Source organism: Crinia signifera, chromosome 1, assembly GCF_055691185.1.
Source record: "Crinia signifera chromosome 1, ASM5569118v1, whole genome shotgun sequence".
In the NCBI taxonomy this organism is placed as follows: Eukaryota; Metazoa; Chordata; class Amphibia; order Anura; family Myobatrachidae; genus Crinia; species Crinia signifera.
This window is the reverse complement of record NC_139217.1, coordinates 422,602,859-422,618,753: the sequence shown is the minus strand read 5'-3', so window position 1 is coordinate 422,618,753 and position 15,895 is coordinate 422,602,859. Positions and strand designations below refer to the sequence as shown.

The window sequence follows — 15,895 nt, the reverse complement described above, 5'->3', positions numbered from 1 at the left end:
GATGCTGGACCCGGGTTACCCATTTACACTGCACAGCAACCCGGTATTAACCTTTCGTTTAACTCGGGTCGGAATGCCATGTTGCTGGACACGGGTAATTTGAATAGGCCCTTTCACACCGCACGTCAACTCGGCAAAAACCCGGGTCAGACTCAGGTTTGGTGCGATGTGATAAGGGGTATTACCCTCTCGGCAGCTTAACCTTACATTCCTCTCCTACTGCCTAAAGCTAACCCCCCTCCCTTCCCTGGGCTAACTCGAGCACTCCCGCTACTCACACTTCGTCAACCTTGCAGTCGGGATTCCAGCACTGGTCTCCTGGTGGTAGTCGGGATGCTAACCACAGGGATGCTGAATGCATCCCATAACTGCCATGTCCACTTCAGTCTCCTTACGTAGTATTGTCTCCACTTTGCTCCTGCCCTATAGATGAGGGCTCATGTCTACCTGTTGGCCCATCTACACATACTTCATCAACCTCATATGGACTTAACCGGTTTTTATTTTTGGAAGTAAAGCTAACCAGTAGGCAATCTAAAGTTTGTGGCACCTTCCAACAAAATTGATGATGATTTAGAAATTAATTTAAACTTGGATTTGTAAGAGCGATAACCATAGAGCTGGTTTATTGCAGGTTATGGGATTAACTACACAGACAAATTTGGAAATAGGGGGCACATCTCCATCTTAGAAGTGCACTCCAGAAATAAACCAGCAAACATGGATTGACCCTTTGAGTGCCAACATATGTGAGAGATGTGCAAAATATCCTTTAAAAATGCCAGTGTCGTTAACATTTGTTATATAAATTCAAATAAAACATGTTGTGTAATAAAAAAAACAACAACAAAAAAAGGTACTTGTGTGGATTCACGGCACCCCTGCCCGTGGATCGCACGCAAATCACATGCGGTCACATGCGATTTGATCACGTGCGATGCAACGCAATGTGATTTAGCACACCCCCACTATCCACGTCAAAGCAAAGCGTGGCGAGGGGACGCGGTATGCATCCTCCCGATCTGTTCATAACCCCACTACCCACGTCGTCGGAGTTGACTCTCTAAAGTGTGGCGAGCGCAGCGAGCCACCGAGCACGAAGCACGGTGAGCCCTTCCACGTAAAATGAGTCCGAATCATGGGGCTCTCCACACTTTATAAAATCAACTCCACGCCGACGTGGATAGTGGGGATATGAACCGGTCGGAAGGACGCGTACCGCGTTCGCTCACCACACTTCGGGGTGACGTGGATAGTGGGGTACGCTAAACCGGAATAGTGGGGGTGTGCTAAATCGCATTGCATGCGATCTGCGGACAGGGGTGCCGTGAAACTGCACAAGTACCATCGCATGCGATGCGATCCCAGTGTCACCGTGAAACTAAACAAGTACCAAATAAAATTATAAATATACACAAACACACACGTTGAGTATCTCTAATATTCCGAAAATAATATTTCATGAATTTTTTGTTAGTTTTTCCCCCTGCCCCTTTTTATATACTTATAAAATCTGAAATAATCTATTATCCAAAACATTTGTGGTCTCGAGCATATTGGATAAGGGATACACATACATATATATTTGAAAGAGGTATCTTGAGCGATCTTGCATTTATGATGTATAAGCACATCAAACACATACAAAATATATTATATTTCTGCATAAAACAAGTTTGTGTACTCTCAGGCACTGAATTTCAATGCCAAGCAATCATGTCCTTGCACATATTTAGTGCCAGTTACATGTTATTTCCCCAGTAGTTCCCCAGGTGTACCCAGTAGGTTTTAGCCAAAAATTAAAAATGAAAGTACATTTTACACTATAAGTCTCCTTAAATATATAAAAGTATGAAAATTGCATAAAAGTGGATTTTGGTCCTACCTGGAAAATCCTTTTTTTTCTGAATCCATGGTGGACACTGGGACAGTGGGGTGTGGGTGGAGCCACCGGCAACAACCACCAAGGAGATTCAATTTATTTTGGGTGCAGCCCAGGCTCCTCCTCCTCCACGACCCTTCAGGCTAACTTGTGGTTGTATTTGGACGCCATTAGGTCTATCTGAGGTAGACCCCAGCGTTCCACAATTTGGTCAAATACTTCCTCGCGAAGACTCCACTCTGCTGATTGTATGTCCTGTCGACTTAAGAAGTCGGCCTCCCAGTTCTCGACCCTGGGAATGTGGACTGCTCAGAGTGCAAGAAGGGAATTTTCTGCCCACTGTACTAGAGGTAGCACTTATTGTATTGCTGCCGCACTCCTGGTTCCGCCCTGGTGATTTATGTAAGCCATGGCCGTGGCATTGTACGGTTGGACCTTTACTAGCTTGGACTTGACCAGGTGCTTTACTCCGGTGAGGGCTCGATAAATGGCTCGTATCTCTAGTATGTTTATGGGGAGTTTTGCCTCCACCCTTCGCCAATGGCCCTGAAAGGAGTGTGGGCCCAGCACTGCTCCCCATCCGCTGAGGCTGGCGTCGGTAGTTAGAATTACCCACTCGTGAACAGAGAATTGACGACCCTTCAGAAGATTGCTTGGGCGGAGCCATCAAGAGAGGGAGATCCTTGTCCGATTGGACAAAGGAAAAGTCTGGGTTTTGAGTCCTGCATGTGAGCTGTTCCATCTCCGAAGTAACTCCAACTGTAGCTGTCTGGAGTGCAGTTGGCCGAATTCCACCATTTCGAAGCAGGAGACTAGTTTTCCCAGAACCTTCATGCTCTGATGTACTGACACCCTGGGCCTTATTTTGGTTCATTCTTTCTGACAAAATCCTTCTTAGATGGGCAAAACCATGTGCACTGCAGGTGGGGCAGGTGTTACTTGTGCAGAGAGAATTAGATTTGGGTGGGGGTTTTACTTCAAAGTGAGATCTATATTGCAGTGTAAAAATAAAGCAGTCAGTATTTTCCCTGCACAGAAACAAAATTACTCACCCAAATCTAATTCTCTCTGCACATGTTACATCTGCCCCCCCCTGCAGTGCACATGGTTTTGTCCATCTAAGAAGGATTTTGTCAGAAAGAATGAACCAAAATAAGGCCCCCTGTGATGTTGTAGGAAGGCTCTCAGCATGCTTAGAAGAGAAGAGATCTTCTCCTCTGGTAAATGACTCTTCTTGCTCCAGTGTCTATACGTGCTCCCAGATGGATCATGTTCTGAACTGGGGTCACACTGGACTTCTCCCAATTGATGAGCCACACGTTTGACTGTAGAAGTTCCACTGTGATCTGGAGGTGCACCTGTAGAACCTCTGGAGATTGTGCTATGATCGTAGCAAACCGTGGGAAGCATTGGTAATCTCTTCTGATTGGTATATGTAGATATGCATCTCTGATGTCGTGAGATGTCAAAGTTTTACGGTTCCAGTGCCTGGAGGATAGAACGAAGGGACTCCATCCTGAACCTGGGTACCTTGATGAACTTGTTGAGCTGCTTCAAGTTGAGGATGGGTCGATACAAGCCGTCTGGTTTTTCCACCAAGAATAAGTTGGAGTAAAACCCCTTGCCCTGTTGACAGGAGGGTACTCGGATTATGACATTATTGTCCAGAAGAGATTGGATGGACTTGGAGAATGCTTCTGCTCTGTCCCTGTGTTGTGGTAAGTCTGTTTTGAAAAAGCGGGCTGGGGGGCGGCCTTGGAATGGAAGTGAGAACCCCTGCAAGACTATGGCATTTACCCATCTGTCTGATGTGGCGACCTGCCATATGGCAGAGAACTGCAGGAGGCGACCGCCCACTCGAGGATCTCAGGGGGCCGCCCAACCCTCATGCGGCGGGCTTTTCAGGCTGCTTTGGAGCCTGACGACGCCCTGTCCAGGACTGTTTTCCCTGGGAACTAGGGGTTCTTCTCTGGTGAGGCAGTCTAGCCGAGGACTGACCCCTGAGTTTCCCCTGGGGATGAAAGGGCCGGAAATTCACTGGTCTCCCCATAGGGGGTGCAGATGGTAAGAACGCTTTATTTGAGGTGGCCACTGTGGTCACTATCTTATCAAGCTCAGGGCCAAACAGCACGTTCCTGAAAACGGAAGAGCCTCTAGGGCTCTTTTAGAATCCGCATCTGCATTCCAGGTGAGGAGCCAAAGAGCTCTACGCGCTGCTACCGAGGACGCTGAGATTTTAGATGAGAGAGATACTGCATCTACCGTTGACTCCTCTAAATATGTTGCTGCCTCTCTGATCAAATCCACTGAGGACAGTAAATCAGAGTGACGTGTACCTAAAGTAATTAACTCCTGTAATCTACGCCCAGGAGGAGATAGCCCTAGCTACCCAGGCTGAAGCCATTGCAGGCCGGGCAGAAACCCCTGCATTGGTGAATATGGCCTTTAGGCAATGTACCAATTTCCTGTCAGTGGGATCCTTTAAAGAAGCCACCGTAGGAATAGGCAATGTGGTGGTTTTAACTAACCAAGCCACATGAGCATCCACTTGTGGGGGGGTTTCCCATTTGCTGCGGTCCGCCGCATTAAAGGGAAAAAACGATAGAAGGCGCTTGGATCCCAAATTTTTTTTTGTTTTGAAGAGCCCAGGCCTCAGATAATACACCCTCCAAATCTGTACTGGAAGGAAAAACTGCCATATCCTTTTTTTCTTGAAAACAGGAGCCTCTGATGCTGACGGTTGATCCTCCTGTACTTTAAGTGAGGAACAAACCGCCTTAATGAGCGCATCAACTCGTGACTGAGTCATACGATCTTCCTTGGAAGTATCTGGCTCCATTGTCATCATCATCAGTGTCTGACACCTTCCTCCCCAGTGTCGTCCGCATCCGTCTGTTGGGACAGCAATGGAGGGAGGGCCTAACTGGTGCCCTCAGGATAGACTGAAGGGAGCTGGACACTTGTACCAATCCCTGGACAGAGGAGGATAGGCCTTGAACCCAGATATAGTGGGCACAGTTTGTGTTGCATTGCCTGCAACCACTTCAGGGGCAGGTGTGTGTGGCCTGGCTGCAGCTAACTGTGAGGCTAAATCTCTCATAGCAGAAGAGAGAGTAAGTGCCCAGGCTGGTTCAGCCGACACTGCCTGTTCAGGGGTACTGATAGCTGGGGAGGCATCTACAGAGCAACGGTCTGTCTGAGGAGAAATTCTCCTTACAATTACCACAAGTATAAGCGTGCAGCCTAGGAGCAGTACCCGCTAAGGGTTTTGCCATGGCCTTCCCTTTTTGTGACATGTTAATAAGTCACAAACCCACACACTAGTTCTGACAATAACAGGCTATATTAAAAGAAAGACAGACAGTTTAGAATAAGATACGGTACTTGTTTCCTTAGCAGGGCGCCCAGTTTCCTTACGTACGCGACCGTAGTGAAATCACATCGCATGACTTTATAGTAGCGTGCAAAAGTGATTTCAGTACCGCTCCCATTCTCTGTCATTCCCGCCCCCTGTCAGATTCTCTCAGAAATTATTCTGAGGTGATTTTCTGACAGGAGTAGAAGCATCCCTCAGAGCTGCTGGTGAACTAATCTAAAGTTTATGAACTGGCTGCATCTATATATAATATATAATAACATATAATACATATAATATGTTTACCTTGCCTCAGACGGAGGAGGAGGCCATTTCCTTTTTTCAATGACATGATCTCCGTCCGCTGGCGCAGAATTGTGCGAATGGCGACGTAATGCACCTATCAGTGAAGGAATTTATGTGGCGGTGCTATGTTAAAGCGTGCCGGCTCAAGGTGTGCCTCAGAGCGGCCCACTGGTTTCCAGGGTGCCGCTTATCCTTTGTGACTTTGGTGCACTTTGTCTATTCATGGGCCCAGGAGCTGACATCCATTGACTACCGTCAGCAACAGTTGGACATTTCTAAAAAGACCGCTGTTTTGTTCAACAGATGGATGCGGGAGGCTTGCATGATGGACCTCATGGCGCAGCCACAGTGCCGTATCGGCGGTCCAGGCCACATCGTGGAGGTCGATGAGAGTTTATTTGTGAGAAGAAAGAGCAATGTCGGCCGGCTGTTACCACAGGAGTGGATTTTTTGGGGAATTTGTAGGGAAACTTGACAGTTTTCCTCACCATGGTGCCCAGACGCGATGCCAGCACTTTGATGGCGGCTATTATTGATAATATAGAGCCAGGCACCACGATTACGCGGACTGCTGGATGGCGTACAGCACTGTACAGCTGGAACTTACAGGGTATCAGCACACCCAAGTTAATCACCGTTTCAATTTTATAGAACCGTCCACAGGGGTTCATACCCAGAATGTGGGGTGCATGCAAATGGCGCAATAAGCGCCAAAAGAGGCACAGCACGCCACATGCTCCAATCCTATCTGCAGGAGTTTATGTGGAGAAAGACATTGGGTGGGGATAACCCATTTCATCGCATCCTGCGAGCACTTACCCTCCTCCCTAAGGATGATTAACTGATTTTTTACTAATTAATGTTTTACAGTGATTCATTATTCTTGATTAATGTTTTACTGTTTTAAATTGATTCATTGTTCTTATTGTCATTATGCTTTTGAATTATTTAAGTAAATTACAGTTCTTAGTTAACACATGTCGTCATTACTGTGTCAGCTGTATGATTGTGCAGGTGTGAATGTGTTCCTAAAACACCACCACTATCCACACCACCCCGAAGCGTGGGGAGTGCAGCGGAACCCGCCCTCCGACCTTTTCATACCCCCACTATCCACGTCGGCGTGGAGTTGATTTTCCAAAGTGTGGCGAGCGCAGCGAGCCACCGTGCCCGAAGCATGGCGAGCGGAATACATGTAAAGTAATACGCTGCGCTCGCCACGCTTCGGGCACGAGTATGAAAGAAAAAAGGGGATTTTGGTCCTACCTGTAAAATCCTTTTTTCTGAATCCATGGTGGACACTGGGACAGTGGGGTGTGGGTGGAGCTTCAGCTACAGGCACCAAGAAGATTGACAATGTTTTTGTGCAGCCCAGGCTCCTCCTCCTCCACGCCCCCTACAGGCTTCAGTTTGTTCAACAGCTTATCCGCAAGGAACAGGAAGAGGAAGAGAAAAGAAAAAAGGAAACCTAGCTACCGTGGAAGTGTAAGGTTCCAGAGAGTAACGTATACACCCTCTCATTGCAGATTAGTGCGTTAGGGTGGGCGCCCAGTGTCCACCATGGATTCAGAAAAAAGGATTTTACAGGTAGGACCAAAATCCCCTTTTTTCTATCATACCAATGGTGGTCACTGGGACAGTGGGACGTCCCAAAGCTGTCCCTTTACGGGAGGGGACGCACCTGAGCTGCACTGAGGACACGGCGCCCAAAAGCAGAGTCTGCTGAGGCGAACGTGTCGAATTGGTAAAATTTGATAAAGGTATGAGGTGAAGACCAAGTGGCTGCGCGACACAATTGTTCTGCAGAGGCTCCCTGGTGAGCAGCCCAACTGGCCCCAACCGAACGGGTGGAGTGGGCCCTGATGGAAGAAGGGACTGGCTTATTTGAGGATAAATAAGCCTGTTTGATTGTTAACCGCAGCCAGCGAGCCAACGTCTGCTTTGTTGCAGGCCAACCTCGCTTGTTAGCATCATATAAGACAAACAACGTCTCAGTCTTACGAATGCTTTGTGTTCTGGAAACATAAACTTTCAGAGATCTCACAACATCTAGAGAAACAAGTTCCAAAGAGTCTTCCAACGGAGAAAACGCAGGTACAACAATGTCCTGATTAATATGAAACTTGGACACAACTTTTGGTAGGAACTCCTTACGAGTCCGCAAAACTGCCCTGTCCGAATGGAACACTAAATAAGGAGAAGCATGTGACAGGGCTGATAGGTCTGAAACCCGCCTGGCCGAGGCTATAGCTAACAGAAAAACAACCTTCCATGTTAGCCACCTGAGATCTATTGACTCAAGCGGTTCAAACGGAGGATGTTGTAGAGCCGATAAAACCACGGTTAGATCCCATGGTTGAATTGGGGGTATAAAGGGGGGCTGAATGTGGAGGACCCCCTGCAGGAATGTACGGACTGCCATCCGTGTGGCCAGTTTCCTTTGAAACAGTATTGAAAGGGCCGACACCTGAACCTTTAAAAAAGATAGCTTGAGGCCTAAATCTAGGCCTGTTTGCAAAAAGGCCAAGATTCTGGCTAAACTAAACTCCCGCGGGGTGAGGTTTCTTTCCGCGCACCAGCCGAAAAAAGCATTCCATACTCTATAATAGACTCTGGAAGAGGCTGGTTTTCTTGCTGCGATCATGGTCTTAATGACCGGTAAGGAGAAACCTTTTGCTCTTAGAATTTCCGTCTCAAGAGCCACGCCGTCAAGGAAAGGCTGTGCAGGTTGGGGTGAAGGCATGGTCCTTGTGACAGCAAGTCTGGACGGGCTGGTAGAATCCAGGGAGGTTGAATGGACATTTCCTGAAGGTCTGTGTACCAGGCCCTTTGAGGCCAATTGGGGGCCAGAAGAATTGCTGTGGCATGCTCCTGCTTGAGGCGCCTGATGATTCTTGGAAGAAGGGCTACAGGAGGGAATATGTAAATCAGGGAGAATGGCCATGGGGCTGAGAGCGCGTCCACTAGGCAAGCTTGTGGATCTCTGGTGCGAGCCTCGTAACACTGGAGCTTTTTGTTTGATCTCGAGGCCATGAGATCTATCTGTGGGAGTCCCCACCTGGCCACCAGCTCCTGGAAGACTTCTTCGTGGAGAGCCCATTCTCCTGACTGAATGTCTTGGCGACTTAAAAAGTCGGCCTCCCAATTCTGGACCCCGGGAATGTGGACCGCTGATAAGGCCATCAGATGGCGTTCTGCCCAACTGAGGATCGAGGATACCTCCCTCATCGCCGCTGAACTTCTGGTCCCTCCCTGGTGGTTGACATATGCCACCGCTGTGGCATTGTCTGACTGAACCTTCACTGGTCTGGAGTGAACCAGTGGTCCTGCACTCTGTAGAGCCCTGAGGATCGCCCTTAGTTCTAGAATGTTTATAGGGAGTTTTGCTTCTTCCCCTGACCACCGTCCCTGGAAGGAGTGTTCTGCCAGGACCGCCCCCCAACCTCTGAGGCTGGCGTCCGTTGTCAGGATCATCCATTGGGGAATGACAAACTGGCGTCCCTTTTGTAGGTTGTGTGGAATGATCCACCAACTTAGGGATAGACGCGTCTGCCTGGATAGAACAAAGGTCTGTGTTTTGAGATTTGTTCTGGAGCGGTTCCAGTGGCGTAGCATCTCCCTCTGGAGCTGACGGGAATGGAACTGGGCAAATTCTGCCATGTCGAAGCATGACACCAGCTTTCCTAGGACCTTCATGCATTGATGTACTGAGACCCTGCGCTGTTTCAAAAAGGAGAGTAGGAGATCTCCTAGAGCCACTCTTTTGTCCTCCGGAAGGAATACCTTTTGGGCCCTGGTGTCTATCAAGGCTCCCAAGTGCACCATCCTCTGAGATGGGGTAGTGGTGGACTTCCTCCAGTTTATGAGCCACCCGTGCCTCTGAAGGAGGGACACTGTGAGCTTGAGATGCCTTTGGAGAGTCTCTTGGGACTGGGCTAAGATCAGGAGATCGTCCAGGTATGGTAACAGACGTACCCCCTGGGTCCTGAGTGTTGCTGCCATTACAGCCATGATCTTTGTAAAGATCCTCGGGGCTGTTGATAATCCGAAAGGCAGTGCAACAAACTGGTAGTGGCAGTCCCTGATCGCGAACCTTAGGAAGCGCTGGCTGTCTGCCCTTATTGGCACATGCAGGTAAGCATCCTGGATGTCCAGGGATGCTAGGAAGTCCCCTGGTTCCAGGGCCTGAAGGATGGACCTGAGAGACTCCATCCTGAACCTGGGTACCTTGAGATACTCGTTTAGTCCTTTTAGATTGAGGATGGGTCTGTAAGATCCGTCCGGCTTCCCTACCAGGAACAGGCTTGAGTAGAAACCTGTCCCTCGCTGAGAAGGCGGGACCTGTATTATCACCCCTGCTGTTAGCAGGGAGCCTACAGAGCTGGACAATGCCCTTGCTTTCCCCGGGTCCAAGGGGGTGCCTGTTGTGAAGAACCGAGCTGGAGGGCGACCCTGAAAGGAGAGGGAGTATCCCTGAGCAATTATGGTGTTCACCCACCTGTCGGTGGATGTGGCTTGCCAAATCTCGGCAAAAAACAACAGGCGACCGCCCACCGGTAAGCCCTGGTGAGCCGCCTCCCCCTCATGCTGCGGGCTTGTCAGTCTGCTTAGGGGCCTGACGGCGTCCTGCCCAGGACTGTTTTGGCTTGGAGGCCGAAGAACGCTTTGTAGAGGGCTGAGCTCTCGAAGAGGGCTGACCCCTGGGCCTCCCCTGAGGTCGGAAGGACCGAAAGGACTGGGATCTTGGCTTTGCTGGTGCTGAGGGCAAGAAAGCCGTTTTGGACGTGGCTATTGTGGTTACAATCTTGTCCAACTCGGGGCCAAAAAGGACCTCGCCTGTGAAGGGCAAAGCTTCTAGGGCCCTTTTTGACTCGGAATCAGCGTTCCATGTACGCAGCCAGAGAGCGCGCCGAGCTGCTACTGATGAGGCTGAAATTTTAGAAGACAACGCAGCTGCATCCACTGCTGCCTCTTCCAAATATGTGGCGCCTTCTCTGATTAGGTCTACTGTGGATAGCAATTCAGAACGCCTTGTACCTGAGGTAATTTGATCCTGCAGGCTGTCTGCCCATGCGCCTATGGCCTTAGCAACCCATGCCGAGGCCATGGCCGGTCTGGCTGAGACTCCTGCATTGGTGAATACTGCCTTGAGGCAGTGTTCAATCTTCCTATCAGTGGGGTCTTTAAGAGAAGCCACCGTAGGAATGGGAAGGGTGGTTGCCTTTACCAGGCGAGCTACATGTGCATCTACCTGCGGGGGAGTCTCCCACTTCTGCCGGTCTGCCTGTGCAAACGGGAAGAAGGAAATAAGGCGTTTTGAAACCAGAAACTTTTTATTCGGGTGTTGCCATGCTTCTGACAAAACTTCCTCTAAATCTGAATTTGAAGGGAAGATGGCTAATTCCTTCTTCTTCTTTTTGAAGTGAAGGGCGTCAGGTGCTGAGGCTTGGGAGTCCTCTATGTTAAGGGACATCCTAACCGCTTTAACTAAAGAATCCACCCTGGTTTGGGTCATTCTTTCCTCCTTATCAGGTTCCTCTAAGTCGACATCATCATCTGTGTCGACCATGTCCTGGTCAGCTATGTCATCACCAGAATCTGAGTTATGGGCTACCACTGGCGCCTGAGCTCTGCGCTTAGGTGGGGCCCTCAAACCTGATTGTAAGGATGCCGACACCTGAACTAAATCCTGAATGGTGGAGGAGAAACCCTGCACCCAGGCAGGTTCAGGTAGCACAGCGGCCTGTGGGGGCTGAGATGACTCCCTGGATGCAGCTAACTGTGACGCTAACTCTTTCATGGCAGATGAAAGAGTGGAAGCCCAACTGGGCTCTACTGCCTGTGGGACTGAGGGGCCCCCCAGGGGGTCCTGTGCAGAGCAGCGCTCACACATACCAGCCTGGTCTTGCACAGAGGAATAATTTTCCTTACAATTTGTACATGTGTACGCGTGCAGCTTAGGCGTTTCCCTGACAGGCTTAGCTTTGGAAGGTTTCTGTGACATACTTCACAGAATTCACAAACACACTAATGCAATGAAAAACACAGTGTATACTATCACCCTCTGACACAAAAAGGATATTCAGATGGGGGACAGAAAGCAAGACACAATACTCTCTGACCAGCGCTAATATAGTGTGGTACAGAGGGCTGCTGAAAAACCTGGTCCTGTAGCGTGTAGAGGAGCAGGAAAACCTGGTGCGCTTCTCCCTCAGTGAAGTCCTGTAATGGCGCTTACTGTACGCTGCGAGGGCGTGGAGAAGCTGAGCTCAGGCGGGAAACAGTGACTGCGCCCGCTCTGAGAGTGGAGGCGGGAGCTGTGGATCCGGACCGCCTCCCCTGGAACCAACAGTGCCCTGCGCCAAAATGGCGCTCCACAGCGCGGCATCCTGGTGGTCTAGTGGCCGCGCAGAAATAACTGGGTGCCACTGCCAGGGTCACCGGGCTGCACCATGCCCTGGTGACATAGCTGCTAGCGGTGTGCGCCGCGAACGGCTGTCCCTCAGAGGGACCCGCTTACCTGTGGGTGGGTGCAGCTTCCTCCGTGTCGTGAGGAAAAAACGGCAGGTCTGGCTGTGAAAGTCAGCGTGCCGTTTCCATCCACAGGGGAGCAGCGCTGCTGACGCAAGCTGTCTCCCAATCCTGAAGCCTGTAGGGGGCGTGGAGGAGGAGGAGCCTGGGCTGCACAAAAACATTGTCAATCTTCTTGGTGCCTGTAGCTGAAGCTCCACCCACACCCCACTGTCCCAGTGACCACCATTGGTATGATAGAAAAATGTGTAATACATATAATTTATAGCCAACCATGTGGCCAGCTGCTGTCAATATGGGCCTATTTTTAGGTGTTTCCCCTTTGTAATCTGGCCATGTGTGCAACCCTGTAGTGGTCTACTATGTAAGACAGAAGTGAGCAGCTGATTCCTATTGTAATCTTTCATATAGTTCTTACTGGATTAAGGCCCATACACACTAAACGATGCCCTCTGATCCCAATATTGGCGGTGGTGGGGACCCGGCGGGGGTGTAGTTAGCAGCAAGTGCATACACACTAAACGATGCCTGCTCAGAGGTGAGCCATGGCAAAGGCGCTCCCTTGTCCGGACATGCTTGGACGAGGGAGGGGGGTCGTTAAGGACGCGCGGGAGTGCACATCGTTAGCATCAGGGAGCATACACACTAGGCAATATTGTCCAATATTGTGACCGATATCATCTCGTATGTTTGGGGCTTTAGCCTTTTACTCGATCAATGTTAAATCACAGAGTTTATAAAGATAATGGGGCAGATGTATTAAGCCTGGTGAAGAGATAAACTGGAGATAAAGTGGAAGGAGATTACGCACCAGCCAATCAGCTGTGTTTGAAAATAACAGTTGAGAGTTGATTGGCTGGTGCTTTATCACATTTTACTTTATCTCCAGTTTATCTCTTCTCCAGGCTTAATACATCTGCCCCAATGTGTAGAATTTGTAGGGGTTAAGATTGCTCTGTATTCTTATAAGGGTCTCACCACTTGCAATGCGTTTGCTCTTTCTAGAAACTTGCAGCTTATCTGTACCATCATTGTCCCCCTTTTCCACTTCTGAGTCTTTGGCGGCCGATTTTTTCTTACGTCCTCTTTTCTTGACAGCCTGCCCATCTTCAAGGCTCTTTTCATTTGCTGCAGACTCAGGTTCAGGATTGAGTTCCTTGTTTCCTGCAGGGGCTTTACCTGCGCAGACAATATAAGCAAGAACACTCAGACAAGAAAAAGCGGAAATAGATGGGCGCATGTAAAGGAGGCATATCATACCGTACATATACATACATGCTTAAGATTGCAGTACATATGGGACAGGTGTAATATATATTAAACAAAGCAACAATTAAGATGATCACCTACTTACCTACCTACTGCATCATCATCTTCTTGCTGGACAGCTCAGCTGTGCCCACCTGTCCCAGAGATTACATCACTTCCAGGGACCAAGATGATGTAATGCACAGGCACCGGTGGTGGCCACATTCCCACCCACTCTAAAGGCCCCCATACACTAGGGCGACTTGTCGTAAAGACAAGTCAGCCCCGATTTCCCCTGAGCTTCCCCCGGCAGCTCCCCGGGGAGCTTGATAAGATTTGGCACTTGATGTGCCATTTTTTACATGTGATAAATCAGATGCGATTTATCACATGTAAACCCGGGGAGTAGCAGGGGGGGGGGGAGAGGGTCCGTGGCAGGGGGCGCCGCGGGGACCGGAGAGTCAGCAGCGGGTTGCGGCGGGAGGCCGGGAGCATAGTAAAAAAAAATCCTATTCAAAATCTGGGCGGCCGCTGGTTGGCTGAGCTCTCAGCCAATCAGCGGCCGCACAGATTTTGAATAGGATTTTTTCTATTCTCCCGTTCGCCGCAAGGTCTGGTGTAGCGGCGAGCGGCGAGAGTAAATCCTATTTAAAACGGTGGGTTGCGGCGCGCTGCTGGAAGGGCAGAGGCAGCGTGCAGGGGACGCTGCGGGGGACAGCGACGGAGAGCCGGGCAGGGGGAGGCGGGAGCTGTCAATGCTGGGGGAAAAAAAGCCCATACAATGAATGGGAAGCCTGTGATTGGCTGAGTGCTCTCTCAGCCAATTGCTGACTGGCTGAGAGAGCGCTCAGCCAATCACAGGCTGCCCATTCAATGTATGTTTTTTTTTTATTCCAGCGCTGACAGCTCCCGGCTCCCCCTGACTGTCTCTATGTTACTGCCGCCTCTGTGTCCCCTGGCCCGCAGCGTCCGCTGACTCCACACAACTAGCAGTGTCCCCCGCCCCCAGCTCCCTCCACCTGCCCGGAGCATTTACAGTTCCCCTACCCGACTCCTTCGGCAGCGGGGACCAGTCAGGGGAAGCGGCAGGAGCAGGCTGGAAGCGGGGAGTGGTCCGGGGGAGCGTCAGGAGATATAGCGGCAGATGGGGACCACAGATGGAGAACAGAGACCGGGGGCGCGGCGGGAGAATAGGAAGAAATCCTATTCAAAAGACCGGGCGGCCGCTGATTGGCTGAGAGCTCAGCCAATTAGCGCCGCGGCTGCCCGGTCTTTTGAGTAGGATTTCTTCCTATTCTCCCGCCGCGCCCCCGGTCTTTACTCTGCATCTGCGGTCCCCGTCTACAGCTCCCCCGAACCGGTCCTCAAGGTACCCATAGATATATCGGATCTGAAACATCGTGGGTGCTAAAAAGTACCCACGATGTGCCCATGATGGGTCAGATCCGATACATCTTATGTTCAGCAGGTCCGACGCCCTGATCCGATCCGATGCGCGCGGGAACGCGCATCAGATTGGATCAGATGTCACAAACTACCGATTTTGTGCCAATTTCACCCGATTTATCGGCCCAAAGTGCCGAAATCGGGTGAAATCGGCTCAAAATCGCATAGTGTATGGGGGCCTTAAGGATGGCATTAGTTAGCAGACACAAGCTCCAGAAAGTTACACTTTCCAGAGCTAGATGTATGCAGCTCCATAGAAACCTAGGAGGAGTGCTGTGATAGGGATAACAGTAGGGAAGCATACAGAAGTGGTCACATCTCAGAAAATCCTTTCATATATCCCTGAATGAGGTCACATTTAACCATGGTCACTCACGAAATCAGCATAAAATTGGCGGGGGTGAGGGACGGGGTCAGGGTGTGCTGTGGATGGGGAAAGGCCAGTGTGCCATGGATGCGGTGGTGTTGCAGGTGGGTGTGGCTTGGGTGGGTGAGGGTCGGGTGCAGCACTGGCAGGTGTGGGGATACTGCGGGTGGTGGAGTTACACGTGCGGGGGAGCCCCGTGTGGGTTGGTCAGGTGCGGGGGTGCACCGGTTGAGTGATGGACAGTTGCGGGGGTGCGGTGTTGGTGGGTGGGGGATGGGCGGCTGGGTGCGGGGGTACTGCGGGTATAGGAGATCCGGTGTTGCCGTGGGTGGGTGCATTAGTCCCACGGGTGGGGGAAGAGGCTGATGAGGGTGGCCGCAGGTGGGGGAGGGTGTCCATTGATGCTGTGAGTGTGGGAGGGGTGAGCTGCAGGTGGTGCTTACTTACTTACACTGCTTTATCACTTGCAAGTCTCTGAGTGATGCTTTTCTTCTGATGAGAGATTGGGGAGGGGCGATCTTGGCAAGTGCTGCGCTGATAGGCTATTAGCCCCTTTCGGTCACTGACTCTGCCCAGCGTTATACACACAGTCACAGAGTGACAGATCTGGGATACACAGGTGACAAGGAAACTTAACTAATATGTCCTGACCCCCTCTCTGAAAGCCAAAGCTCCCGGACAGCTGGCTAAATACAAATTGACTTAAATAAACTGGAAAGTGGGCAGAAAGGTGGAAAATGCAACTGGAAAGTGGGCAGAA

At 50.4% G+C, this 15,895-nt stretch overlaps 1 protein-coding gene across 3 annotated transcripts in view; it reads right to left on the bottom strand.

Annotated features, from left to right (window-relative positions):
• Positions 1–15,895, bottom strand: part of BDP1 (BDP1 general transcription factor IIIB subunit) — a 99,449-nt gene that overhangs the window by 41,838 nt on the left and 41,716 nt on the right. For all 3 annotated transcript variants that reach the window (XM_083151882.1, XM_083151884.1, XM_083151883.1), the window contains exon 11: positions 13,053–13,253. In XM_083151882.1, the coding sequence (XP_083008008.1) occupies positions 13,053–13,253 (201 nt within the window). The remainder of the gene's footprint in view (positions 1–13,052; positions 13,254–15,895) is intronic.